Source organism: Bos indicus x Bos taurus, chromosome 2, assembly GCF_003369695.1.
Source record: "Bos indicus x Bos taurus breed Angus x Brahman F1 hybrid chromosome 2, Bos_hybrid_MaternalHap_v2.0, whole genome shotgun sequence".
In the NCBI taxonomy this organism is placed as follows: Eukaryota; Metazoa; Chordata; class Mammalia; order Artiodactyla; family Bovidae; genus Bos; species Bos indicus x Bos taurus.
The window spans coordinates 124241568-124269031 of NC_040077.1; the positions used below are offsets into that span (position 1 = coordinate 124241568).

At 52.8% G+C, this 27464-nt stretch overlaps 2 protein-coding genes across 6 annotated transcripts in view; both read right to left on the reverse strand.

Moving 5' to 3' along the window:
- EPB41 (erythrocyte membrane protein band 4.1) overlaps positions 1-6577 on the reverse strand; it is a 181542-nt gene extending 174965 nt beyond the window's left edge. The window contains exon 1 of one of the 5 annotated variants that reach the window (XM_027518448.1): positions 6432-6577. The gene's annotated coding sequence lies outside the window, so the exon portion shown is untranslated. Of the gene's footprint in view, positions 1-1436; positions 2300-2370; positions 2396-6431 lie in introns of those variants that run through there. The other 4 variants (XM_027518438.1, XM_027518362.1, XM_027518372.1 and 1 more) reach the window with 4 other exon arrangements.
- Positions 6578-26289: 19712 nt separating this feature from the next.
- The window catches only part of OPRD1 (opioid receptor delta 1), a 40683-nt gene continuing 39508 nt past the window's right edge, over positions 26290-27464 (reverse strand). The window contains exon 3 of the mRNA XM_027518490.1: positions 26290-27432. Coding sequence (XP_027374291.1) covers positions 26891-27432 — 542 coding nt within the window. The 3' untranslated portion in view covers positions 26290-26890. The remainder of the gene's footprint in view (positions 27433-27464) is intronic.

The following is a 27464-nucleotide window of genomic DNA, read 5'->3' on the forward strand; positions in this document are numbered from 1 at the left end:
AGCAATAGTACATATGAGGACTCGAATCTCAGAATCCCCAGGCCAAGGTAGGATGCAATTCTCCAGGCTCCCTCACTGGAGCCTCCTCAGCCAGGGCCAAACACTAACAGTGAGGATAGTCCCTGCTCCACCCCGTTTGCTCATTGAATAATCCTTTGAGGGAAGTATGTTTTACTCACCCTATTTTAACAGGTGAGGTAACCAAGGCCCAGAGATGGTGGGTTATTGAATCAAGTCACACAACCAAAAAAAAATGGCAGAGCTGAGTCCTCCATTCAGCTACTTCCACACTGGGCAGAAGCCAGCCCTTATCCCTGGACCCTGGCCAGCCTGCTGGGGAGTCTGGGGCTCCTGACTCCTAGATTCTAGTTCCTCCTGGGTGTGAAGTTAAAAGTAGGAGAAAGGAGCCCAAAAGAGGAACCCTTTACTTTGTCCCCTCCCAGAATGAGCCCAGGGTGGGGAGGAAACCAGCAGTTACCAAGCAGGGCCTTGTGCCCAGCACTTCTCACTAGCTCTTCCCGCTGCCCACGTGGGGCAGGTGTTAGGATATGCATGTCTCTGATGAAGTCTCCAGGACTCAGAGAGGGTTGTGTCTTGTCCAAGGTCACACAGCTAGGAAACTGGCAGTCTTGGGAGGCAGAGTCCCTCCTCATCCCTCCCGCCTTCAGCCCTAGACCTCCCCAGCAAGCAGCCCCACCCTGCTGATGAAATCCAGAAGCTCCATCACTCCTTCCCCAGACCTAAGCAGAGGGCCCTGAGTCTAGCTGCCTAGGCCACTATCTCTGCTCCCTGATGCCTGCTTGGTACTTGACCATGCTCAGTTCAAAGGACTCAGGGCTCACTTAACAGAGACCTGACCCCAAGGAATTCACCATCTTGGGAGCAAAGCGAGGACTCGTGTTCACTGAGCCCCTATAATGCTGGGCACTTCACATGTGTTAGCCTTTTAATCCAATACAAAGCACATTGATGGGTGCACCGTGACTCCGAATTTATATGTGCTTTCATTCAGAAATATTCACTGCACATCTACTACAAGCCATTCTATCCTCAGTGCTGGGGGACAGCAGTGAGCAGGAGAACAAACATCCCGGCCCCTTGTGGGGTTCACAGGAATAAAACAACAAACATGCTTGTATCAGGCAAGTGTGAATATTCCCACCTCACAGAGGCAAAACTGAGACGCAAAGAGCCACCTAGCTTGCACATGGCAGAATGAGGATTCTAGTCCAGGCCAATCTGCCCCAGAGACCTTTGCATTGTGTCACGTGACCCCAAAATCACCACATCAGCATGCCAGGCATCCGGCGAGAAGTCAGCTGGTTGCGACAGGATCCTAACTTCAGAGTTAGGACCCTCCCTCGTCTCTTCCTCCCCAACCCCAGGCCTCCCTTTATACTTCCCAGTGGCCATTCCTTAGGAGAACCAGTACTCACCCAGAAGCAGCCACAGGATCCCGCAGCCGTCAGGGAGAAGCCATGGAGCCATCGCCACGGTGACACATGGAAAGAAAAAACAGCAGTGAGACACAGTACAGCCAGCAAATGCATCTTCGGGTCCCTCCTCGGCCTGAGCGTGGGCCCAGGGGAACCCTGCCCTCCCTATGACTCAGGGGTTCTTTGGCACAGATACCCCCTTAGTCAGAAATCTGATAATCTACCTTGAGCTCACGAGCTCTCCCAGGGCCCAGCCCACTGGAAGCAGCAGGATCCCTGTGCACAAACATTAGCTGAGCACCTACTGTGTGCCAGGTGTCAGTCCTTGCCCTCATGGAACCTACAGTCAGTGAGGAGGCAATCTTACAATAACTGAATTGCAATTGTGATGAGCGCTTCAACGAGGAGACTTGAGAACTTGGCTCCGTACCCTGGCTCTACGACATACTAGCTTTGTGATACCAGGCCCATTTCTTCATTTCCTTGCACCTCAGTTATTCTTCTGTAAAATGGGGAAAGTATTGGTACCCACCTCCAGGGCTGTTGTGAAGATTGAGTTAATATATGTAAAACATTTTGAAGAACGCTTGGCACACAGTAACAGAGGAAACTCTTCAGAAATGTTAGCTACTGTTACCATAGGGAGCTGTAGGCGTGGGTTTCAGAGACCTCTAGTGTGGGTCAGGCCACCACTGACCTGAGAAGGTAGAGATGAAAAGAGATGAGAGGTGAAGCTCTGAGCCCAGTGCCTGGTGTACGGTAACTAATTCCTCAATAAATAGTGGTGACATTTATTGGTGACATAAATAGGACTGTTCTCCAGTGCAACCCCAGGATAAAGCATCCCTGCAGAGCTGCTGTCAGAAATGCTCCCTCCCCACAAACATGCACCTAGAACTACAGCTTTGAACTGAAAAATAACCAGCCTTCTCACCTGATTCCACAAACGCCTCTTCTCCTTTGACCTTCCCAGTGACCAAGGAAGTGGACAAAGACAGAATGATTACTATTCCCGTTTTACAGATGAAGACAGTGAGGTGATGGAACTCTTCTCTGTGTGTTCTTGGGCCCTCATTTCACATCTCCAAACCGAGTTAAGTGGTTGAGCCAAGAGTCCAGCTGGCACCTGCCTGGATTTTGCTCTCCCTTCCATTTCCCCTTCAGTCTCTGCAATACTATGTGTCCAGTCCCAAACAAGCCTTTGAACATCTCCAGCTTCAGTCCCTTCCTCTGAAATCTCGAATCATAATTAGAACTGCAGCCTCCTGAGCACTTACTGTGCATGGCACTCTGTGCCAAGCCTTTCAAATGTCAAACAGCCAGCCCAGGATCCAAGCTCTCCCTCCACAGGCTCAGTCACTGCTACCTGACCCCTCCTCTAACCCTTGACCCCATTGCCAACTTCAGCCACTCACCCACAGGCCAAGGAATGTCTGCACTCAACGACTCCAAACCCATGCTTCACTGATGGAGAAACTGAGGCCCAAATTGGCCACATACCCCAGGGTGCCTTTCATGCCTAGCTCTTGCACTGAGCATAGTCAGGCAGGGCTGGCCCTTTGGAGAAGTTCCCTGTGAGGCCCTGACCCACAGTTGCTCTTTCTGTTCCTTACTCCCACCCCCGCCCCCGTTCATTGGGCCCAGAGTGCACCCACACAGCCTGTCCCCCACCTCCCTAGCTTGAACATCTCAGAGCTGTGAGCTCACCCAGCAGGGGTCAGGCAGGTTCTGCAAGTAAGGGTTAAGTAATGCAGGCACCTCAGTACCTACTGGGTAGAGTCACCCTCTTGTAGCTGAATCTGGGCTTTGGAGTCAGACAGACCTGGCTTAGAATCCCCAACCACTTCCTAGTTATGTGACTCTGCTCAAGTCAATTCACCTCCCTGAATAGGGATAATACCTATTCCCTCATGAGGATGTTGGGATTATGAGAAATACATAATGTTGCATATGAAAGGCTTGGCACAACACACCCTGCATAAGTGCTCAAGAGGCTACAGTTCTATGATTCAAGAACACAGGCCAAGAACAGGACTTGAGTGCCCATTACACTCAACTTTGCCCTTTATCCCCATTCTCTCCCCTCCCCTCACGTGGGGTGAGGATAGTCCCAAACTAGGTCCTGGGGGCTGCAGTAATGAGTGCTGGAAGATCTTAGAGACTCTATGTTCCTTCACAGAAAGAAAACTGAGACCCCGGACAGAAAAGTGACTGCCCACAGATGATCAGGCAGTAGAATCCTGCCCTGTTAACCAACATCAGAATCTTAGGCCCTGGAGAAACTCTGAGTGACCAATCCCTCAGGGGACTGTCATAAAGGTCTACTCCGCAAACCCCCAACAAGTCTCAGGTCACCATGACCTCTACGGTGAGCCTTTCATGGGTATCCTATTCAGCCCTGGTGGCTCAGACAGTAAAGAATCAGCCTGCAATGTGGGAGACCTGGGTTCGATCCCTGGGTTGGGAAGATCCCCTGGGGGAGGACATGACAACCCACCCCAGTATTCTTGCCTGGAGAATCCCCATGAGGATTCTGGTGGGCTATTGTCCATGGGGTTGCAGAGAGTCAGACATGACTGAGTGACTAAGCACAGCACAGCACATTTAGCCCTTTGGCTAGCAGAGCCATACAAGTCACACTGGAGGTGCTCTGGGAAGGCTTGGGGAATAACCACATGAAATTCCTCTCTGGTTCCATAGCTCTGCTCAGGCTCCCCCTCCAGGGGGTCTCTCCATGCATCTCCCTTCCTCGGTTCCACCCTGGCCAGCCTCTGTCTCAGATCCTATCAGCACCACCCAACTCCAGCCAGCAGCACTCTGGGCCTCCAGAGGTCTCTACAGTGTCAGCATCTTCCCAGCCAGGCTGGGATGTTCCTGCCCGGTGCAGCCAGCCAGGCTCCCGGCCAGTGTCCATTCTGCAAACAGGGTGCTGGGCCCCATTCCCACTGGCCTAGGGACCGGGGCAGCCTGAGAGCTTCTGTTGGTACCTGGGGCCTTCAGGAGGGAGACTAGCCTGGTCTAGGCAGTTCAGGGATGGGCTGATCAGAAAACAGATGGGTGTCACCCACACAAGACACTCCACCCATATCCCACATCTCCAGGGACCTGGCAGGTCCTGCCTGACTCTTCTGTATACACAGAGAAAACCTCAGGGCTTCCTCACTCCATTCCCTTCTTAACGCACCCCCGCTGGCCTGTTCCCAGACCAGCTACCATTCCAGTCACTGCACACTCAGTGCTCATTTGATTCTGCTAATGCCTGTAAGATCTGGATTATTGACGAAGGAGGAACCTGGGGCTCAGAGAGGTGAAGTGACTCATGCAAGGTCACATAGCAAGGAAATGGCAGGACCAGGCTTCAAACCCAGTTCTGCTGCATGAAAAGCCTATAGGATCCCTGAAGTCCCCTTCTGTCCCTCCTCTCTGCTCCCTACGGCTTCGGAATGCCCTTCTTCCCCTAACTCCCACCTCCTCTGCCAAGTCTCTCCTCCCCACCCCTGGTCAGAATGAACAACTCCCACCTCACCGGTGCCCTTAACACCTTGTTTACATGCACTGGACAGCTGCGATGCAGGAGTTATTTCTGAGGTGTCTGTTTCTCTGACACTCAGAAGGACCCTGAAGGCAGAGAGTGACCCCACCAAGTGCCCCTTAGACCTGAGAGTCTGTCACTTATACCTCCACCCTCCCATACCCCCCCATGAAAAGTCTTCTGGTGGCCTCCTGTTGATCCCCTCCCCACCCCAGCCTCCTGCCAAGGCCAGTCCCCAGCTTGTAACTGGGGTGACGGTGGGAGCATGCAGTAAGTAGCCTTTGGGGCTCTGCTGCCAGTGCTCTGGGCGCCCCGGGGCCCCACCCTCATCCTTCAGTAGCTGAGCAGTTCTTCCAGGGACTTCCAGCTGCCCGAAGCCCCAACCCAGGTCAGGCTCTCCCTGAGCCTGGAGAAAAGGGCTCAGAAGCAAAGGGGGGGTGGGGGGGAGGAGCTGCCTTCAGTTCTAATCTGGGAATTTAAGGGGTCACATTCAGTCACTCCTTTCCCAGAAGAATCTGTGGGCCTCCGGAGTAACCTCCCCTAATCCTACCAGGTAGTCCTCCCCGCCCTCCATCTGGGGCAAGCTTGGGCTGAGGTTGGTCTGGACACGTCCTGGCCTCCAATTTGCTGGAGAGAAGAAGTCCTATCCCAACCCACAGAGGTGGGGTCTGCTAGAAAGTGTAGATGAGGGCAGGACAGGGAGAGGCCGGGCCACACACAGAGGAGACGAGAGACACAGGGAACCGGGAGATGAGATCTAGCCGGAACCAGAGCCCGACAGGGAGACCCGGCCGACCGGAGGCAGAGAGAAGTCCCCTAAACCCAGCCTGGAAAGGGAGCTGTGCGGCCGGGGCGGCGACAGCAGAGCCACCCTGGCCGGCAGAGCCGGCGCCCCAGCTCGCGGGTCCCTCAGTCCGGAAACTCAAAGTCAGTTACGTAAGGGCCGGAGCGGGGCGCGGGGGCCGGGACCCAGCTGCCCGCTCCCGGCGCGCGCCGCCCTCCCGCCCGCTCCAGCCGCGCTGCAGCCCGCCCGGCAGGAGCACGCAGGGCCGACAGGGCGGGGTTGAGGGGGTGGGGGGGTGGGGGGGTGGGGGGAAGCCTGGGCTGCAGCCCTTCGCAGAGACCCGCCCGCCCGCACCTCACCCCGGACCCCCGCCCTGGACAGGCCCGGAACCGGCTGGGACCGCGCGCCAAGCACCCAGCTCCGGACGCGAGCTCTCGGACCCCCTTCCTGCCTCCCCTGCCCCTACCCGCACTCTGAACTTCGGGAATCCCAGACCCCCCCAACTGGACCCCCAGTTCGGAACTGGGGACCCGGAACCTCTATAGCGCCCCCGATCCTGAGAACCAGACCTCTCCCCGCTCCCCGCGGGACGCCCCGGGCCCTTGGGGAGTGCGTCCGTCTGTCTCTCACCCCGTCCCTCCCGGGACCCGGGCTTGTCCGCCAGGAGGTCCAGGCTCACCTGGGCTGGACAGGGCGGGGACCTGGCCGGGCCGGGCCGGGCCGCGTTCTCGCCCTCCGCCGCTCTCGCCCTTTAAGAGGTTCCTGCCACTTTGCCCCTTCGGGGGCCTCCACCTGCACTGACAGGGCAACTCTGGCGTGAGGCCCCGCCCCCGACCCGGGGTGCCTTAGGATTGGTGCAGGCAACTGCTAGTCAGCAGGGCGGCGGGGAGGACGGGGGAGGAACTGGGCGGGGCAGAGAGAGCGTCGCAACCGGGAAGGGGCGAGGGCTCCAGGTGCGGCCTGACGGGACGCCCAGCGATGGCCGGTAGGGTTGCTGACCCGCTGGGTCTGCGGAGGCTCGCACTGGGAGCTCCTGAATTGGCTGGCGCGGTGTCTAACGTCGTATGGCAAAAGTATGATGCAATTTGCCACGTGGTGCTACCCCCTAAGGCTGGAAGGGAGACACGGACTTGGTCACAGGGGACTAGGGAAGTAATCCTGAAGAGGACACCTGGATGACCTGTGCCATCTGTGTCAGAGTCACTACTCTGAAGCTGAGTTTCCTCAACTATAAATCTTGAAGAATATTTTCCTGAGAATTAGCAATATATGTTAAGTACCAAGCGCAGGGCTGGGCCCAGCACGGTGGGTGGTCTTCAGTAAATGTGGACTCTGGTCCCCTTTATTCGCATCTTCCCACTATGAGACTTTGCCTTCCTTATCGTCTGTCCCATCAGCGCTGGAAGGGGCTTACATAGTCACTGGTCCAAATCCCCTCCCCTCTGTATCGCATTTCAGAGCTGTGCTCACAGACTTCCAGGTGGCTCACTGGTAAAAGCATCTGCTTACCAATGCAGGAGACGAGGGTTCAATCCCTGGGGCGGGAAGATCCCCTGGAGAAGGAAATAGCAATCCACTCCAGTATTCTTATTGGGAAATCCCATGGACAGAGGAGCCTGGCAGAGTACAGTCCATAGGGCCATGGACATGACTGAGCATGCATGAATGCACACACTTTCAGTGATGGGAAGCTTATCACTTCCCAGTCAGGCCTCCTTCACTTTAAACCCGTCCGAACTCTGCTCCTTAGGAGTCTTGCCCACAGAGAACAAACCTAATCCCTCTTCCTTGCTGAGGACTTAGAGAATGACAAAATCATAGGCTATTTCAAGTTGGAGACCCATGAATTCCTTTTGGGGGCAAATGGGACATAGAGAAGGTCACTGACAAGTGACTTCCTGTGACTTCAATGGTCTTTCTATTCGATGGACTCAGGAATCAGATTGCCGAGAGTCAGAACCTGCTACTACTTACAAGCTGTGGGCCATCAAGTGAAATAACCCATGTAAAGTACTAATAAGAACAGTGCCAGTCTCAGGGTAAGCATTCCCGAAGTGTTAGCCTTTATTATAGAAATTCATGTTTTGCCCCCCAAATTCACCGAAGCCCCCTTTGGGTCAAGTCTTAGTCTTTAGTTTTCAAGCCCCAGTCCCTGCCTTCAAGAAGCTCACAGTCTAGCAGAGGAAGGTCTGAGCTCCCACATCTTCTGATAAAGGTGCACAGTCTCCAATGCACCACAGGAGCTATAGTTTCTTTAACCAGAAATCTGGACCCTTGAGACCTTTTCAGTCCCTCACCCAGTGGACCCCATATGGAAAGCTGACACACACCAGGTTCCCAAGCCTACCGACACACCTTTCACTTGTCCACATTCTCACCTGCCCACCAGGTGGTATGGCTCAGCCCAGTGGTTAAGAGTTTGGGATTTGCAGATGATGGAGTCTAGGCTCTTCCACTTAGCCGCTCCGTACCTCTGGGTAAATCCCTTTCCCTCTGGATTAATAATAGCCCCAACTTCACATAGAGCTGTTGGGAAAATTAAATGAGCATGTGAAAATACATATGCAAATACCCGGTAATGGTTCCAGTGTTATTTTTTTTAATTGCTCCCACGTGTATTCGCGCACCCTGGAGAGAGCAGGCTGTGAATGCCTTGATCTAGCCTCCGCAAAAGGGGTTTCCTTCCCCTTTTCTGACTCTCCTCCTCTATCGAAAGGGCGGGGCGCGGAGAATCCCGCAGCGGCCCAGACGCGGCTATTCTAAGGAACTGCCGCAGGCCCCACCCCCTCCTGATGGGGGCGAGCACTTGGCTCCTCCTCTCTGAGGCTGGAGCTGCCTGTGGGTGACTCAGCAGCGCCTGCGCCTGCCCCGGCCTGATAAGTGTGTGTGCCTGGGAATGTGTGTGTGTCGTGAGGGTGGCCAGGGAGGGCTCTGTATTTCTGAGTTTGTGCCTGGGATGTCCACGTGGGAGTGAGCTTGTGATCTTGACCTAGTGTGTGTCTCTCATCTCTGTGTATTGTTGGAGCGGGATAGATGCATTTATGGGTGTGACAGTGTGCCCTTGATGGTGAGTTTGCACAGAGGGTGTGCCTCTATTTGTGTCTCTGTGTTGTCATATAAACTGGTGCCTCCCCCACCTCCAGCCAGGCCCTGGAGCCCTGGAGCCCTGCCCAGGACCCTCTCTCAGGACACAGCCTGGGTTTCTTGTTGAAGTGACATGTGCACTTGTGTGGGTGAAAGTCGCTGGCTTGGGCGGGCCTGTGGGATGGGTGGATGCTGTCCCTGCGTGGACTTCAAGCCCCCTGCCCCCCTGCCTCTGCCAGTGAAGTCTCCATCTCCCTCCCCAGACTTGGTGTTATTTGCCTCCTGAGATGCTCCCTCTCAGGAAGTCCTCCAGAGGAGGTGATCACTGTTATTTTACCTGTATTCTTTCATTTGATTCCTTTGAATCCTTATACCTAAAGTGTTCTAAAGAGGGTCTGAGAGCAGAAGACAGCCAAGGTCACACAGCTTTTAAGGGTTATAAGCAGGCAACAGATCTCTGCCCCCCCCGGCTGAGTACCAAGTGTGCCTGGAGCCTGAGGGGGACTGATAAGCTTGGGGGGCAGGGAAGGAACCTGTTTTTGTCTCCCCCTCCTCCTCTGAGTTGCCTGGGCCTCCAGCCAACTCCTTATCCTGCCAGAGCCTGGGCCCTACCATCAGCCTCCACTGGGTGATTGGGTCTTGAGTTGGGTGATAAAGAGGCCAAGGAATGGGCTAGGGGCTTAGAGGGTAGAGGGTGGGAGGCAGGGCCAGTAGGAGAGCGTCTGTTGCATCAACAAAACTTAATTGAGCTCTTTATTCAAAACTGACCAATGCCCAGTCTAAGTGAGGAAGGGTGTCACAAGACCAGGTCACAAGGAACAGTGGAGACAGCATGGGAAGCTCAGGCAGGAGGCAGGGGCTGGAATCTGTTGCAGGTTTGAATCCCGATCTCACCATTCTCAGGGGTGGGCGTAGGACCCAGCCAGTCATATTTCTCTCCTAGCCTGTCTCCTCACCAGTCAAATGAGGTCATGGCGCTCATCCTGTCATCCTTTCCTGACTCCGGGACATTAAGACTCTAAGATAATTAGATGGAAAGCCATTTGTAAATTGAAAGTTGCTCTCCATACATAATGGACATTCATTCCTGTTGAGATTCACGGCCTCCTGTGATGAAGGCCCTAAAGCAGCTGTGTACCCAGAGCCCAGGGAAGGGAAAAGGATTCCATCTGCAGGATTAGGGAAGATTGCCCGGAGAAGGGACCTTCCAGCTAGACTTTTAAGGGTGACTTTACTGCATGGAAATGGAAGAGGGCCTTCCAGGGGAGGACAGCCTGCACAAAGGCCTGGAAATAGAATAGTGAAGGTGTGCTCTGGGAACAGAAAATGCTCCAGTATATGTGGAGCACAGAGTGCATCGTGTGACCGAATAGTGGAAGGCCTTGAATGCCAGGTTAAGAGCTGGGCAGGTGGGGGGGGGAAGAGATACTGACATTTGGGTCAGCCAGGGAGTCTTGGAGGTAGAGACAGCCATTTGCTGGCTGGGCTTTGGCAGTCACTTGGGGGCACCTGAAGTGGAGAGAGAGAAAATTGATGAGCGGTGGTTCAGGGACCCTGTTCCTATCCAACCGAAGCCCACGGCTGATCCCCAGGATAACATTAAGGTGGGCAAGAGGCTGCAGAGCCCCCTCCAAGGGAGAGATGGGGGTTGGCAGGGATGCAGAAAAAGCCAAGTCAGATGCCCCAGTCTGGGGAAAGATGCATGCAGGGGCAGAGAGGGTGCCCACCAATAAACACGGAAGGTCTCTGAAGGCCCCGCTGCCCCCAGAGGGCCTCTGCTTTGCTAAGGTGTGGGGAGGGGGCCAATCCCTCCAGGAGAACCCCTTCCCAAGGAAGGTGCCATCTCCAGAAGCCCCTTTTCAAACAGCAGTGGTTGCCAGCGATTGGTTTATTGTATATCTGCCAGGTATGTCACTAACCAATTCCCATGAGTTCCCCTTATTTTATAGCTGAGGCTGGGAGAGGTGAAATGATCTACTTGCAATCACACAACTAGCCAATGACAAGGCCAGGACTTGAAAGCAGCATTCCCTGTTTCCTGAGAGGGAAGGAAAATGCTGATGGGATATTTGGGGGGAAGGCTTAAGATTTGGCTAGTTGGGGCCAGGAATCTGGGAGGAGCGAGGAGGAAAGATGGTGTCTGCTGCCACCTTGTGGTCCTTAGAGCTGCTGCAGTGGAAGTGTGGAGCCCGGCCACCCAGGCTGCCAGAGGGAGCTCAGCCTGGGACTGAGGCTGCTTTGGGTGCCTGAGGGTCAGCTCCAAGGCAGGGGTTGTCATGAGAGGGTGGGCATTCGAATGAGAGTCTCCCAGATTGCAAGCCCAACTCACTGTGATGTGTGAGGCCCTTGGCACGTCTCTTACCCTCATTCTTCAGTTTCTCTCACTGCCTTTGAGAGGATGAAAAGAGATCCTTTTTACTCCTGTGAAGACCCTCACAGCCTTTACTCATCTTTGAAGTTGGAAAAACTCAGGACCTAGTGGGCAGGTCCAGGATTGTGGGGCTTCTTTGGGGGGTCTCTCTTTTTTTAAGTGAATGTAAAGAGTAAATGAACAATGCAAAGGGATAGAGGAAAACGATAGAATGGGAAAGACTAGAGATCTCTTCAAGAAAATTGGAAATATCAAGGAAACATTTCATGCAAGGATGGACACGATAAAGGAGAGAAACGGTAATGACCTAACAGAAGCAGAAGGGATTAAGAAGAGGTGGCGAGAATACACAGAGGAACTACATGAAAAAACTCTTAATGACCCAGATAACCACGATGGTGTGATCACTCACCTAGAGCCAGACATCCTGGACTGTGAAGTCAAGTGGGCTTTAGGAAGTAGTACTAGGAACAAAATTCTGTACTAGGATGTGACAGAATTCCAGCTGAGCTATTTCAAATCCTAAAAGATGATTCTGTGAAAGTGCTGCACTCAACATGCCAGCAAATTTGAAAGACTCAGCAGTGGCCACAGGACTGGAAAAATCAGTTTTCATTCCAATGCCAAAGAAGGGCAATGCCAAAGAATGTTCAAACTATGGTACAACTGCACTCATTTAACATACTAGCAAGGTAATGCTCAAAATCCTTTAAGCTAGGCTTCAGCAGTATGTGAACTGAGAAATTCCAGATTCATAAGCTGGACTTCAAAGAGGCAAAGGAAGCAGAGATCAGACTGCTAACATTAGTTGAATCATGGAGAAAGCAGAGGAGTTCCAGAAAGACATCAACTTCTGCTTCATTGACTACACTAAAGCCTTTGACTGTATGGATCACAAAAAATTGGAAAATTCTTAAAGAGATGGGAATACCAGACCACCTTACCTATCTCCTGAGAAACCTGTATGTGGGTCAAGAAGCAACATTTAGAACCAGACATGGAACAACTGATTTGTTCAAAATTGGGAAAGGAGTACAACAAGGCTGTATATTGTTACCCTGCTTATTTAACTTATATGCAGAATGTGTGCTGTTGCTCAGTCATGTCTGACTCTTTGCAACCCCATGGACTGTAGCACACCAGGCTCCTCTGTCCATGGGATACCCTGGCAAGAATACTGGAGTAGTTGGCCATTTCCTATCCCAGGGAATCTTCTTGACCGAAGGATCGAACCCTGGGTCTATATGCAGAGTACATCATGTGAAATGCTGGACTGAATGCATCACAAGCTATAATCAAGTTTGCTGGGAGAAATACCACCAACCTAACATATGCAGATGATACCACTCTATAGCAAAAAGTGAAGAGGAACTAAAGAGCCTCTTGATGAAGGTGAAAGAGGAAAGTGAAAAACCTGGCTTGAAACTCAACGTTAAAAAGCTAAGATCATTAAAAAAAAAAAAAAAAAACTAAGATCATGGCATCTGGTCCCATCACTTCATGGCAAATAGAAGGGAAAAAAGTGGAAGCAGTGGCAGATTTTATTTTTTGGGGCTCCAAAATCACTGTAGACAGTGACTGAAGCCATGAAATTAAAAGATGCTTCCTCCTTGGAAAGAAAACTATGACAAACCTAGACAGTGTATTAAAAAGCAGGGACATCACATTGCCGACAAAGGTGCCTAGAGTCAAAGCTATGGTTTTTCCAGTAGTCATGTACAGATATGAGAGTTGGTTCATCAAGAAGCCTAAGTGATGAAGAATTGATGCTTTCGAACAGTGGTGTTGGAGAAAGACTCTTGAGAGTGCCTTGAACAGCAAGAAGGTCAAATCAGTCAGTCCTAAAGGAAATTAACACTGAATGTTCATTGCAAGGTCTATTGCTGAAGCTCCAATACTTTGGCCGCCTGATGCAAAGAGCAGACTCATTGGAAAAGACCCTGATGATGGGAAAGTTTGAGGGCAGGTGGAGAAGCGGGCAACAGAGGATGAGATGGTTAGATAGCATCACCGACTCAGTGGGCATGAATCTGAGGAAGCTCTAACCTGGCATGATACAGTCCATGAGATCACAGAGTCTGACATAACCTAGTGATTGAACAACAAAGAAATAAAAAATGCCTGTAGCCACTTAGGGCTTCCCAGGTGGCGCTAGTGGTAAAGAGGCAGCCTGCCAATACAGGAGACATAAGAGACATGGGTTCAATCCCTGGGCCAGGAAGATCCTCTGGAGGAGTGCATGGCAACCTTCTCCAGTATTCTTGCCTGGAGAATCCCATGGACAGAGGAGCTTGGCGGGCTATAGGGTTGCAAAGAGTCACACACAACTGAAGCGACTTAGTACGCATGCATGTAGCCACTCAAGGCTGCAGGACACAAGTGGAAAGAAGGGAAAATCAGAATGGAAAGAGACGGTGCTCTTAACCAACTGAAGTTAATGTATTTCACTTTTGCAAATTTTATAGACATTTACGACCTTGTGAACACAAGGCCAGGGTCCTTCCTAGGGAAGGACCTATGCGAGTGCGAAGCCTTGACTGACACATAGACCTCATGGTGAGTCCACCCCTAGGCCTGGCAGGGTCAGGTATTAGGTACACATGGGAGATGTGGGAATTCTGAAGCCAGAGCAGGAGCTGGGTTCGTGTCTCCCAACCAATCCCCTTCACCCCAGCCCCACTGCCATACCCCACAGCCAGGCTCTTCACCCATGTCCTCCAGAGCTGCCAACCTGGACCTTGTGTGTGGCCACATCCTAACAGCTAGGTTGCTCCAGCCAGGACTGCTCGGGGATCTTCTGTTCCATCCAGGCCAACCCTCATTTGCTTTCCAGACTGGGAGGTCCCAGGCCATAAGCCCCAGGAAGCCTTCTTTGCCTGCCCTCACCTCCCCAGGCAGTGCCAGCACTGTGCTTGGCACTTTGGTCCGTATAGAGTCATTGTCTGAATCCCTGAAGTGCTGTCCATAGGGTGTCATCCACGTGTGGTCAGCCTAGATGGACATCCTAAGGCCCTCCTCTTCAGCGAGGCCTGAGGGGTGGAGGGTGAGAGACAAAGAAAGGACTCAGACCCAGTCCCAGCCCTCCTCTAGCTCATAATCTGGTGATCAGGTAAGATGGAGACTGAGTCTTAAAATTTTCAGGCCTGGCAGTAACCTTGAGATGGACGAGTCCAAGTGATATCAAACTCATTTAGCCACAGAAGCTCAGTGTAAGAAACAGAGAGAAGCAGGACTATGCTGAGTGAAGCGATGGGTGTAAGAGGATATGGAAATTCTGTTTGCTTGGCCTCCCCCAGCCCTTCTAAGAAACTAAGAGTTGAAACCACTAAGATCAAGTTGTTTTAACAGAGGCCTAGCAAGAATAACGCTAGGAGTCGGACACAACTGAGTGACTTCACTTTCACTTTTCACTTGCATGCATTGGAGAAGGAAATGGCAACCCACTCCAGTGTTCTTGCCTGGAGAATCCCAGGGACGGGGGAGCCTGGTGGGCTGCCATCTATGGGGTTGCACAGAGTCAGACATGACTGAAACGACTTAGCAGCAGCAGCAGCAGCAGCAGCAAGGATAACGGATGTGACCAAGGTCACAGAACAAGTTAGTAGCCAAGGATATATTCAAACCTAGTGAAACTGTACCCCATATGATTAAAAAATCCTGAAACCATGCCACATAGGGTTAACAGAAACAGGTAACTATTAGAAATTCTTGGGCTTGTCTTACAGAACAGCAGGTAAGGGAATGGTTTGAAAAAAAAAAAAAAAAAACCCTCTGCTTATAACCTGCCTCCACTGACCAAGCTGACTTAATTATTTTCTGACTCCTTAATCACCCCTATAGATAACACCTCTGAGATATGGGTCACTACGGTAACAGGAGCTTATGTTGTTTTCCAGGAGCTTGGAGTCAGCTCCCGTCCAGTTCAAGCTGGCTAGGACTGGATCAGACCACTCACCCTAAAACTGGGCCTGCACAGAAGTCAGATGAATGACCTTTGGACAACAAAGGCCAAAAACTCAACCCTCAGATCCTACTGCTGCTGCTGCTGCTAAGTCACTTCAGTCGTGTCCGACTCTGTGTGACCCCATAGACGGCAGCCCACCAGGCTCCCCCGTCCCTGGGATTCTCCAGGCAAGAACACGAGTGGGTTGCCATTTCCTTCTCCAGTGCATAAAAGTGAAAAGTGAAAGTGAAGTCGTTGAGTCGTGTCTGACTCCTAGTGACCCCATGGACTTCAGCCTACCAGGCTCCTCCGTCCATGGGATTTTCCAGGCAAGAGTACTGGAGTGGGGTCCCATTGCCTTCTCCCCAGATCATGCTAAGCACCTCCATTGTTGAGCATACATCCTAGAAAGAAGCCATGTCACTCAGATGCACCTGCACAGAACCCCAATTACCTCACCTTTTCTCCACCTCCAACCACCTTTCCCAATGCTGAGACTCTGCTTCTTTATCCCATAAACATCCCCAGCCCTTCACCTTCAGGGAGGCAGATCTGAGATTTCTTCTCCTGTCTCCTCACTTGGCTGCCTTGTTAATAAACCCTTTCTCTGCTGCAAATAGTGGCAGATTTTGTAATTTTTGAGCTCCAGAATCACTACGGATGGTGACTGTGCCATGAAATTAACAGACCTTGCTCCTTGGAAGAAAAGCTATGACAAACAGCATATTAAAAAGCAGAGACATTACTTTGCTGACAAAGGTCCATCAAAGCTATGGTTTTTCCAGTAGTCATGTATGGATGTGAGGGTTGGACCATAAAGAAGGCTGAGTACCAAAGAATTGATGCTTTCGAACTGTGGTGCTGGAAAAGACTCTTGAGAGTCCCTTGGACTGCAAGGAGATCAAACCAGTCAATCCTAAAGGAAATCAACCCTGAATATTCATTGGAAGGACTGATGCTGAAGATGAAACTCCAATACTTTGGCCACCTGATGCAAAGGACTGACTCACTGGAAAAGACCCTGATTCTGGGAAAGACTGAGGGCAGGAGGAGAAGGGGATGACAGGGAATGAGATGATTGGATGGCATCACCGACTCAATGGACCAGTTTGAGCAAACTCCAGGAGATAGTGAAGGACAGGGAAACCTGATGTGCTGCAGTCCATGGGGTTGCAAGGATTCAGACATGACTTAGCAACTCAACAGCAATAACTGCTGCAAACTTCTGCATCTCAGCATCTGACATGCTGCATGTCAAGCAGATGAACCTGGTTCAGTAGCACTAAGTCTGCCTGCCCAGGTTTCAGGCTGTCTTTGCTCAGCCTCAGTACTGGACAGTCAGGGCTGAACCATCCTCCCCCCCGCCGACTCACATCTTCCTCCAGTCTCATTCTGGATTCTGTATCCACTCAGCACAGCCAGGATGGTGAAGAGAGGCTCAAAGTGGTCCCAGGGGCCATGGGAGTGGGACAGCAAGGAAGAGGGGCCCTTTTGGAGCCCATGCTGAATAAGGGGAAAGACTGGACTTTTGTCTGTTTGCTCACTGCTTATCCTCTGTCTTAGCACAGAGCCTGCCACTCTGTTGGCATTATTAGTTGAATGAATGGGTTTGAGTTAGCAGCTCAGGGGATTCTTCTTGGGTGGGGAAATCATCCCTCCAGGTTGACCTCATCCATCTCTGGGTGTTTCCTCTGGTCCTCTGGGGGTTGGAATCTGGGCTGGACTACCTGTAGGTCCTAGTAAATATTTCAGCTTCGTTGTGTCTTCCTTCTCTTTCTCTCTGGAGCAATGTCCTATCAGAGGAAGCTGTTGTGTGACTTTGGGCAAGTCACTTCCCCTCTCTGAGCCTCCAGCTCCTCATTTGTCAAAAATACTCACTTTAAGGTGTTTTTAATTATTCACTTTAAATATTTATTATGAATTTTCATGTGCCAGGCACTGCATAAGGCCCATGGGGTAGAAAGAATAAAAGAGGTAATAACTTGAAAGGATAAGAGTGCCTGGTACATAATGGATGGTCAGTCATAGTTCTCCATGCTCATCCAATATTCCCAACAGAATGCCTCCCCTCATTCAAGACCCTCTTTCAGGAACCAGTTCCAGTCTACAGCTTCCAGGGATGAGAGAGCTTACCAGGTGGATCAGCTGCAGACAGCAGAACAGGGGAACTGCTAAGTCACTTAAGTCGTGTCCGACTCTGTGTGACCCCATAGACGGCAGCCCACCAGGCTCCCCCGTCCCTGGGATTCTCCAGGCAAGAACACTGCAGTGGGTTGCCATTTCCTTCTCCAATGCATGCAAGTGAAAAGTGAAAGTGAAGTCGCTCAGTCGTGTCCGACTCTTAGCAACCCCATAGACTGCAGCCTACCAGGCTCCTCCATCCATGGGATTTTCCAGGCAAGAGTACTGGAGTGGGGTGCCATTGCCTTCTCCTAGAACAGGGGAAAGTGGGGACCAAATAAGGGTGCTAATGCCACACAAGACCAGTAGGTGGCAGAAGCGTCTGGGAAATGAGCTTGTCTCCTTGTTCAGTTCAGTGGCTCAGTCCTGTCCAGCCAAGTCTGACTCTTTGCGACCCCATGGACTGCAGCACGCCAGACCTCCCTGTCTATCACCAACTCCCGAAGTTCACTCAAATTCATGTCCACTGAGTCAGTGATGCCATCCAACCATCTCATCCTCTGTCATTCCCTTCTCCTTCTGCCCTCAATCTTTTGCAGCATCAGGGTATTTTCAAGAGTCAGTTCTTCTCATCAGGTGGCCAAAGTATTGGAGTTTCAGCTTCAACATCAGTCCTTCCAATGAACACCCAGGACTGATCTCCTTTAGGATGGACTGGTTGGATCTCCTTGCAGTCCAAGGGACTCTCAAGAGTCTTCTCCAAAAGCATTAATTCTTTGGCACTCAGCTTTCTTTATAGTCCAACTCTCACATCCATACATGACTGCTGGAAAAACCATAGCTTTGACTATACGCACCTTTGTCGGCAAAGTAATGTCTCCGCTTTTTAATACGCTGTCTAGGTTTGTCATAGCTTTTCTTCCAAGGAGCAAGCGTCTTTTAATGACACAGAGTGCAGACCCCATTTCAGAGGGTTCTAGAATCATGGTGGACCTCCAGGGGCTCCCCTGGGTAAAGGGAGTACTTTCAAATGTTAACAGAATGGGGAACTATGGGTGATGTTTCCCCCTTCTTTTTAAGCTTATTCTCAGTCTCTATAATGAGCATTCTATAATGACTATAAACATCAATGAAGAAAAAACCAAAAAAAACCTGTGTTCCTTTCCACCATATTTCCTTACCCCTCCCCACGCCCCGTTAGAAAACAGCTAGGTTCCCGAGTCTGGGCAGTGCTGTGGGGGCCCAGCCGCCTTCTGAGAAAGGGCAGGTCTTGCTCAGCATGGGGGTGGGGTGGGGGTCTGATAGCAGATGCAAGATATCCCAGCAGGGTCAAGGGTCAGCACAGAGCAATCCAGGAAGGCTTCCTAGAGGCAGAGGAAGCGGCGCTGACCTGGAAGTGTGATGACGTTGGCACCTGAGAGGAGCCTGCACCACCTGCCCCATTTCTCTGAGAACTGCCCGTCCTTGGGCTGGGCCTCGGTAGCCCTGTCCCTGTAGAGGGTCCCCTTCTCTCTCCAAGGGCTTTTGAGGTGGTGGACAGGCAAGACTGAACTCAGGCTCCTAGCATCCTCCATTGGGAAGGAGCACGGAGAAATCATCTGGACTTTTCAGGCAACTGGAAGCTATTGAAGGTGAAAAGCAGAATGTGTTTCCCCATCAATAATAATGCGCCCTCGTTACACGACAGCTGCTGTCTTGTTGGGTCCTGAAGAGAATCCTGGTTACAGTAACTGCTCTCCTATTTTACAAATAAGGAAAGAGATGCCCGGAGTGGTCCCGCAGATATGCTTTTCCTCGGGGCATACATACAGCGATGAAGAAAGAAAATCTCTAGCATGCACATACTCAAACGCCTAAAGCTCTGGTGCACGCTTCCCTCTCCCCTTCCCTCCCCCCACACACACCCTCAGAGCTGTTCTTTCCAGCCTCTGGGAGGATTGGCTCTGGGCAGAGCTGTAGGGCCTCTGGGCGGTTCTTTGAGGAGGGTGAGGCCAAGCAGTCAGGCCCCCTTCCTCCCCGGAGCAGCCTGGTAGCCCCGCTGCCATTGCCGCCCACACTGCCGCTGGGGGTCGCGGTTGAGCTCCGAGTCTCCCCCGTGTTGGACCTCACCCCCTCGACACAGCAGGCCCCAGGTGGGCAGCCCAGGACTAGGGCTCCGGGCTCAGAAGGGAGGCTGTCTCGAGGGGAAGAGGGGCTCTGTGCCTCGATGCTTTCTTCAGGACCTGGTCTCACACGGCGGGGAGGCAGGTCCTGGGACAGGAAGTCCACCTTCCAAAGTTACAGAGTAACCTCGGGGCCAGCATCTATTTGAGGAGAACCCTGAGGAGGTGGGGACGCTCTCTGAGGCTTCAGGCTCTGACTTCCGCTCCTAGGGGGGCCTTGAACGCGCACAGAGGAGATTTGGGTCTTCTATGACCAAAGGCTTCCCTGGTGGCTCAGCTGGTAAAGATATCTGCCTGCAATGCTGGAGACCTGGGTTCGATCCCTGGGTTGGGAGGATCCCCTGGAGAAGGGAAAGGCTACCCACTCCAGTATTCTGGCCTGGAGAATTCGATGGACTGTGTAGTCCATGGGGTCGCAAAGGGTCGGACACGACTGAGAGACTTTCACTTTCATGACCAAAGGCAGGGCCATTGTAGGGCAGGTGGGAGGGAGAGGGGAGATAGAGGGGAGGGAGAGGGGAGGGAGAGGGGAGGGAGAGGGGAGGGAGAGGGGAGGGAGAGGGGAGGGAGAGGGGATTAGTGGGAGCCCCAACAGGCTTGCGAGCATGTGGGCCCTTAGATTAGGGGGGTGGGCCACAGGGAAGAAGGCGGAGTCAATCTGGAGGGAAGGGGTGGGGCACATGCTAGGAAGTGGCTACAGCTGTCTCTTGTGTCGCCTTCTCCCATCAGATCAGTTTTTGACACGGGCTCAGTAATTGCGGTGGGCTTAGTTGCCCTGAGTTATGTGGGATCTTAGTTCCCTGACCAGGGATCGAACACACGTCCCCTGCATTCTTAACCACTGGACCACCAGGGAAGTCCCAGATGGGGTTCTTCAGGACAGTGTCACATCACCCTCTGAGTCAGGTCCTGAGGGTGGGGCTATACTTTTCGCTCTGTGAGCAGGCAGGTCTAGGTCATCCCCCCACAAACTGGGCTCCCCTCATGAGAGGACCAAAGTGGGTGAGCAAAAGAAACAGCCGGAGATTGCAGACACTGAGAACAGGGCTCACTTTATTGGGAAAACAGAAAGTCGGGTCCTTGGTCCCCAAATGGAACCTGGGAGAGGCAAAAGCCAGGTGTCTGAGTCAAGCTTCGTTTCTGACATGCCTACCTCCCTCACCCACAAAGGGGGCCAACTCCAATGACACACACTGGACCCCTAGAGGGCCTCTGGTTCTCCCAGTCTCTGCCAAATCCCCAGGGCATTTTACCAATAGATGTCTGTTTCTGGGATCAAGGAACATGAGGGAACCATCTCTTTCTCTCCCAGGAAGACAGTGCCCTCAGAATCCATCAACCCATGTCCATGGTGCAGAGGCTCAGAGAGGGACAGAGCCCTGCCCAGGGGCACACAGCAAGTGGGAGATGGAGAGTCAAACCCACGTTCCCTGTCTACTGGCCTGGGACTCGTTTCAAGAGGAGATTCTAGAAGATGAGCCCATTGGATGGATGTCGCCTGCAATGACACCTGCCGGGGCAAGCCAGGAGGCCCAGGCCAGTGCCACCTGGGGACCTTTCTTCCCTCCCAGGCTGTGCCCCAATCTAGGGTCTCGGAGACCCGGCAAGGACCAAAGGAGCCAGCTCTGTAGAAGGTACTTGGGGAGAAGACATCCTCTTGAAGTTTGCTTCTCCAATGCATGCTGTCCCACCTTCTGAAACTCAAACTCAAGCAGATGGCTAAAAAGGAAAGTTCTTTGCTCCTGACCAACCTACAGCATTCAGAGACGGGTTCGGAGCAGGGATAAACAAGAACATTAGATAATGTTAAAAAAAAGCTCCATTTGTTGAGCACTCACTGCATGCCAAGCACCTCTCTCCTCCACTCAGTAAAACAACTACTGTGTGTCATTGCAGTTCAGTTGCCAGGAACGCTTGTGTGACCCACACAGACAGGTCCTTCACTCATAGCTTCTTTGTAAATCCCCACAACTTCTTACCAGGGGAGCATCATCGTCCACGATGGACAAAATGGGCTCAAGGAGTGAAGTGACTTCCTGAGGTCACACAGCACAGACATGGTAGGCAGCCCACAAATTCACAGAGCAAAGCAGTCTTCCGAGGCAGAGGGTGACTGGATGGGAGAGAAGCAACTACCAAAGTCACAGCAGTTTCTCGGGCGGCCGGCTGGTGCCCCTGCCGCCCAGGTGATGAGACACAGAGCCTGCCAGGGAGGGTGCTCCGTTCACATTTGTGAGCTGGACACGAGGGTCTCCCTAGTACCCCTTCGTGTAATCACAGAGTGTCCGCTTGGGAGTCAGGCAAGCAGAGGAAGTGGACTTGACAGACCCAAGACAGCATTCTAGCCAGACCAGCCATGGACCAGCTGTGTGCCCTTAGGCAAGTCATTGCCCTCTCTGAGCCTCAGTTTTCTCACCTATAAAATAGGGGTAACAGTAATGCCTATTCATAGTTATGCTGTGAAGATGAAGTGTTACCCCACGTCTAGTGCCTAGAACAACGAAGGGCCCTACGTGCTGTCTGTATTCCCTGTGGTGATGACACTGGCCTCTCACCAAGATGGAGATGCGAAGGCACTCCATGTCCGGGAAGAGCTGCACACAGTTGGGACTCGTGGCAGGTGCCGCCGATGAACCAGAGACTGAGCAAGCCCCAAGCGTAGCGCTCTGCTCCATTAGGAGGTCCATCCTGACCACATCAGCTCCCCTCTGGCTACCATTTTGAATTTCCAAGCTGCCCTCCCCAAGAACCACCCAGCCTACAATTCGAGCCCCTGCTAGAGGCTCCTCATCCAACACCTCCCCTGACTCCATACTATGTGCGCAGTGCCCAGAGACGAAATAAAGGAAGAGATGATGATGAGTAAATAAATGATAAGAGAAAAGGGTGTGTGTGTGTGTGTGTGTGTGTGTGTGTAAGTGCTGGAGTCAGGATCCACGGGGACCACTTCCTAGGGGTTTTGGAGCCCCTGAGCTGACTCCCAGCCTGGATCTGTGGTAGTTGCCAGGCGGAAAGGCAGGCAGAGGCCAGGCTGAGGATCTGCTGCTGACAACCAAGGGGCTGGTCTTGGGCCAGGGGCCCAGCGGAGGCCCAACCTGGACTGTTGCTCCTCCTCTCTTAGGACATGGTGACCCCTCTTCATCTTGGGGAACATCTCAAATTCCAAGCCAAGCAAACCTCCCTAGACAGCAGCCTCTAGCACCCCCATTCTTATTACAGGAGAACCCTGGCTTGGAGGCCTACTATGCACCCTGGTGGCTCAGTCGGTAAAGAATCTGCCTGCAGTGCAGGAGACCCAGGTTCGATCCCTGGGTCGGGAAGATCCCCTGGAGAAGGAAATGGCAACCCACTTCAGTATCCTTGCCTGGAAAACCCCATGAACAGTGGAGCCTGGTGGGCTGCAGTCCATGGGGTCGAAAAGAGTCGGGCACGACTGAGCGCTAACACTTTCACGTTTCATGTGCCCTGTCCGACCTTCAGAGAGGGCACTTGGAAGTGAAGTGACTTGCTTAAGATCCTAATGCTAGAAGTGGTCAAGAATCCGTCAAAATCAGGACACTTACTAGAAACTGAGCATCATATTAGAGGCTGATTCATTCCCTTGTCTTACGTCTAGAAGGAAGCAGAAGCACAGAGGGGGCAAATTCCTTACAGAGGTCACACAGCCAGACAGTTAACATCAGAGCTGATTTCTGAATCCACTGTCGAGGCTTCCAGGCCACACCTAGGACTGAACCTGAAGGCTCCAGTTTACTCCCTTCACTCTCCTGCCCTCCCCACCCAACCTCTCTTACATGACACTTGACATTATCCATCACTCCCTCCCCCTGGGAACGCCCTCCTCCTCCGGTTTCCATGGTAGCACATTCTCCCCATCTTCCTCCTGCCTCTCTGGCAGCTTCTCACTCTCCATGGTGGCGCCTGAGCCTAAAAAGCAGGGGATCCCCAGGCTGGGTCCCCCATTTCTTCTCTCTTCATCACTACCCCTGAAAGCTCACCTCCTTTTCCATCTGGGTCTCCAGCTCTGACCTTGCACAGCCACTCTACTTTTGAGTAATAATGGATACTTTACACATGTTAATAGCTCATGTGCTGGGCCCTGTACATACATTAATTCATTAAATCCTCACAACAATCCCATGAAGGAAGTCCATTCTTCAGATGAGGAAACAGACACAGAGAGGGAAAACCAAGCTCTGACCCCAGCTTTAACCACTACTTCTATTACAAGAAGAGATATGAAATCGTAGGACATTTTGAAACCAGAAGCGAAAACTTTCCTCCCACCTCTTGAAAAGAGAGGAGTGGAAATTTTGTAGGAAATCAGACCTACTCCACCGCTTTGAGAGCCCGGTGATGATCTAGAATTACATTGTCAATTTGCAGCTTTAAAATGCATCATGCACAATACACTTTGAAACTTGAAGATTTGGAGAGCTTCAGGAGGAACAAAAGTTCACGGAAAATTGCCCTTTTCCCTCAGATTTTTCCATTTAGTTTTAAGTTTTCAAAAACATCACCCCAGGATACCGGCTACTAAGGCTCTTCTACTTCAATGATGCCCGGAATTCACTGAAAACTTGGACCCTGGAGTTCCATGGACTTGAGTTCTGCGACCACGAATGGGCTCTGTGAATTAGGGGTAAGTGGCTCGACCTCTCTGAGCCTGACTTCTTGTTTAAAATAAAGGCAGTATTACTTGCTCCACTGGGCTGTCATGGACCAGAGAAATGATGGGCATCAAGCTCATGGCATGGGGGCTAGCACACGGAAGCATTCAACTGAGCCCGATGCGTCAGCTGCACGCAACTTCTTGGGTTTACCAAGCGCTTGATCATTCTATGCTTTTATACACACTGTTCTCTCTTCTGAGTGGCTAGCTCCTAGTCATCTTTTAAGGCCCTTTGACCCTTTCCACCCTTCTCAGAATTGCTACAAATATGGGTTTCAGTAAAAAGCTAGAAAAGGCATTTCCCTGTGACACCCCCGCCCATCCCAGGGCTCCCTATCACCTCACATGCATCACACTGAGATGCAAAGATTCATTTATGCTTTGGTCCAAGCATAGGCTTGAACCTTCTGAGGATGGGGCCATATTGGACTCACTTCTGAGTCCCAGAGCCCAGTGCGCACAGGAAGTAGATTTCAACGTTTGCTTTACCTTAAATGCACGTGGTCAGGACCCAGCCCCTTGCTGACTCCAAGACGAAATTATATACCAGGATTGGTAACAAGCAGGCAGATCCAGACAGCCACAGGAAATGGCAGTGACTGGGTCCAGAGCAGCCTCAAGACAGACCTGTCCCAGAGGGGTTGAAGGGGACCCAGTGTTTGCAAGGAGAATAAACAGCCCTGGCTCCAATGTCACCACCTTCAAGAGTCTTCCCTGGTTCCTAAATTGTCCCCTTTCTATGACATCTCCAGAAAGCACTAGCAGGAGGGGTCCCAAGTGATGATAACAAGTGTCCCGGAGTGTGTCCCCTGCCTTGCTGAACCCCTTACCCATTCAGACACAGAGATCTTTATAGTCACAAGCTCCATCTGGATGGTGACAGTGATCCAGGTGGACTGGGACCCCAGGCCTTGGTAGCTTAGCAGCCTGATCGGAGTGTGGCTATGATCCCACATCTTCCAGGGCACTAGTGGAGCCACTTCTGAAGGAAGGACATTCCCAGGTCTGGGGCTTCTCATCCTGAGAAGGTGACTACGTTTTGCCCACAAAGGGCATCCCTGCCCCTCTTGTGCCCAAAGCCCACCTTGGTGCCTGAGCCCCAACCCCCAGAATGCTAGTTCAGCCCCTGCTGGAGTGACAGCCTCCCAGAGAGGAGAAAGGCTTTTGTTCCAAGGAAATGACTGTCAAAGAGAGAAGAGGTATATCGTTTTTTTTTTTTTCCCTGTTTAAGACAAAGACGTCAATTTCTTTCCATCTGTCCCAAAAAGGGAAGAAAATTAAATTTGTTTTTACAAAGATGTCAGCACACAGCTTCAATAGGGAGTCAGGGTGTATGTGACAGAGGCAGTGTTGTGGAGAGAGGGGAGAGGTGGGGGGATGGTGGAGATGAAGTTTGGGGTGGGGGACACAGAGAACAGACCAGACCCTGATATAGGGGGAAGCAAAGACCTGGGGATGCCAGAATAAAATGCCAAATGAAAAGGAAAACTTCTATGCCTAAGTCTGGTGGACCTGGCCCTCAGCAGCTTGAATGGGGCAGCTCGCGCAGGGGGTGGGGACCTGGGGACACAGACTGATGCTGGCACTGTGGTTATAAAAGCCTTCTTCTCCCCAGTCCCTTCCAAGTCAGGTCCCAGGGCCGGGATGCAGTTCATCAGACATACTGGGTGTAGCAGCCAGATGTTGGGAGAAGGGAGAGAGGATTTCTTGGAGGTTCTTATAGGGTGCCAGTGTCTGAGAGGAGGAAAATGCCACCCTGGTGCTTTAGAAACCACCCCCCCCCACCCCCTCCGCCCCCCCCCCCCCCACACACACCCCCAGAGCCAGGGGCCTCCTACACTCAGGGAGCTATTAGTGTGGCCCTCTGTCCTCCAGCATCTGGGCCAGAGAAGCCACAGCCGTGGGGACCCCCAAAGTGTCCTCCCTGTGGCTTGAGGACCTAACTTCAAAGTAGAAGCCCCCTTCCTCTGCCTCAGCCCCCCTCACCAGCCTTTGGCACAGAGGCCAACTGGCAGCTCTGGTTTGGGATTTGCAAGCCCTCCTGACTCCTCCCCGTGGGGACCCCGCCGCAGCTGAGGCCTGTCTTGCTTGCTACCCTGTCCTGCAATTCCACTGTCCCATCTCAAGCTCACTTCGATGCTGCGCCTCCCTGCCCATTCCAGGGAAACGACTGTCGAGGAGAGAAAAGGTGTATCCTTTCTAGTTTATTTTCTCTTCGTTCATAAAAATGGCAAATTGGGCCTGGACCTCGGCGAGCCCCTCCCCTTTCTGGAACTCCGGGCTGGGACTCGACTCCAAGCTGCGGCCCCATTGTTTGTACACAGGCCCTCTCTCCCAGCCCCATCCGGAGCTGGACCGTCAGCCTCACCGTCAGGAGGCCCCTCCCCATCACACCGGGCCGGATCTTGAAGCTCGATTCCACCGTCCGCAGCACCGGCCCTCCTTGGTCCTGGGCCGGGTCTCAGACCAGGCTCTCACTCCCGCCAACCCAGCTCCAACTAGAACGAAGGGGCCCCGATTTAGCGGCCCAATCCCAGAGCCACAGGTCCACTCCCCGGGGCTAGCGAGCTCCCCCTGCCCCAACCCAAAGCCCTTGACCTTGAGCTCGGCCTAGAGGCATCGCCCCGCCGACCGGCCCACTCCCAGCCGGTCCCAGACCAGCGATCCACCCCACGGCAGGGCCGCCGCCCGCCCCACCCCGCGTCGTGGCCCCCGCCCCCACTAGGACTCCGCCTAACCGCCGGGTCCCTCCGGAGGGGCGCGCGGCGGGCCGGCCGGCCCCGGGTCAAGCGGCTGCGCCACCGCCGGGGCCGTCGGACGGGGTGCAGGCGGTGACCCGTTCGCGGGCCGTGGCTTCGCGGGCGCGGCTGAAGCTGCTGGGCTCCCGGCGGCCGCAGGGCATGCGGCAGAGCTGGCGGAAGCAGCGCTTGAAGTTCTCGTCGAGGAAGGCGTAGAGCACGGGGTTGAGGCTGCTGTTGGCGTAGCCGAGAGCGATGCACAGGTGCAGCGCGGCCACCACAAGTGGGTCGCGGCGGTTGATGTCCACCAGCGTCCAGACGATGACGAAGATGTGGATGGGGGCCCAGCACACCACGAAGGCGCCCACCACCACCAGCACCATGCGGGTGATGCGCCGCAGACTGCGGTCCTTCTCCTTGGAGCCCGACAGCAGGCGCACGCTGCGCAGGCGCAGCAGCATGAGGCCGTAGCACACGGTGATGACCAGGATGGGCACGACGAAGGCGAAGAGGAACACGCAGATTTTGGTCACCGTGTCCCAGTACCAGCTGGGGTTGGGGAACTGGAGCATGCACACCACTGCTCCGTCTGAGCCAGGGAACAAGGAGAGACACTGGGTG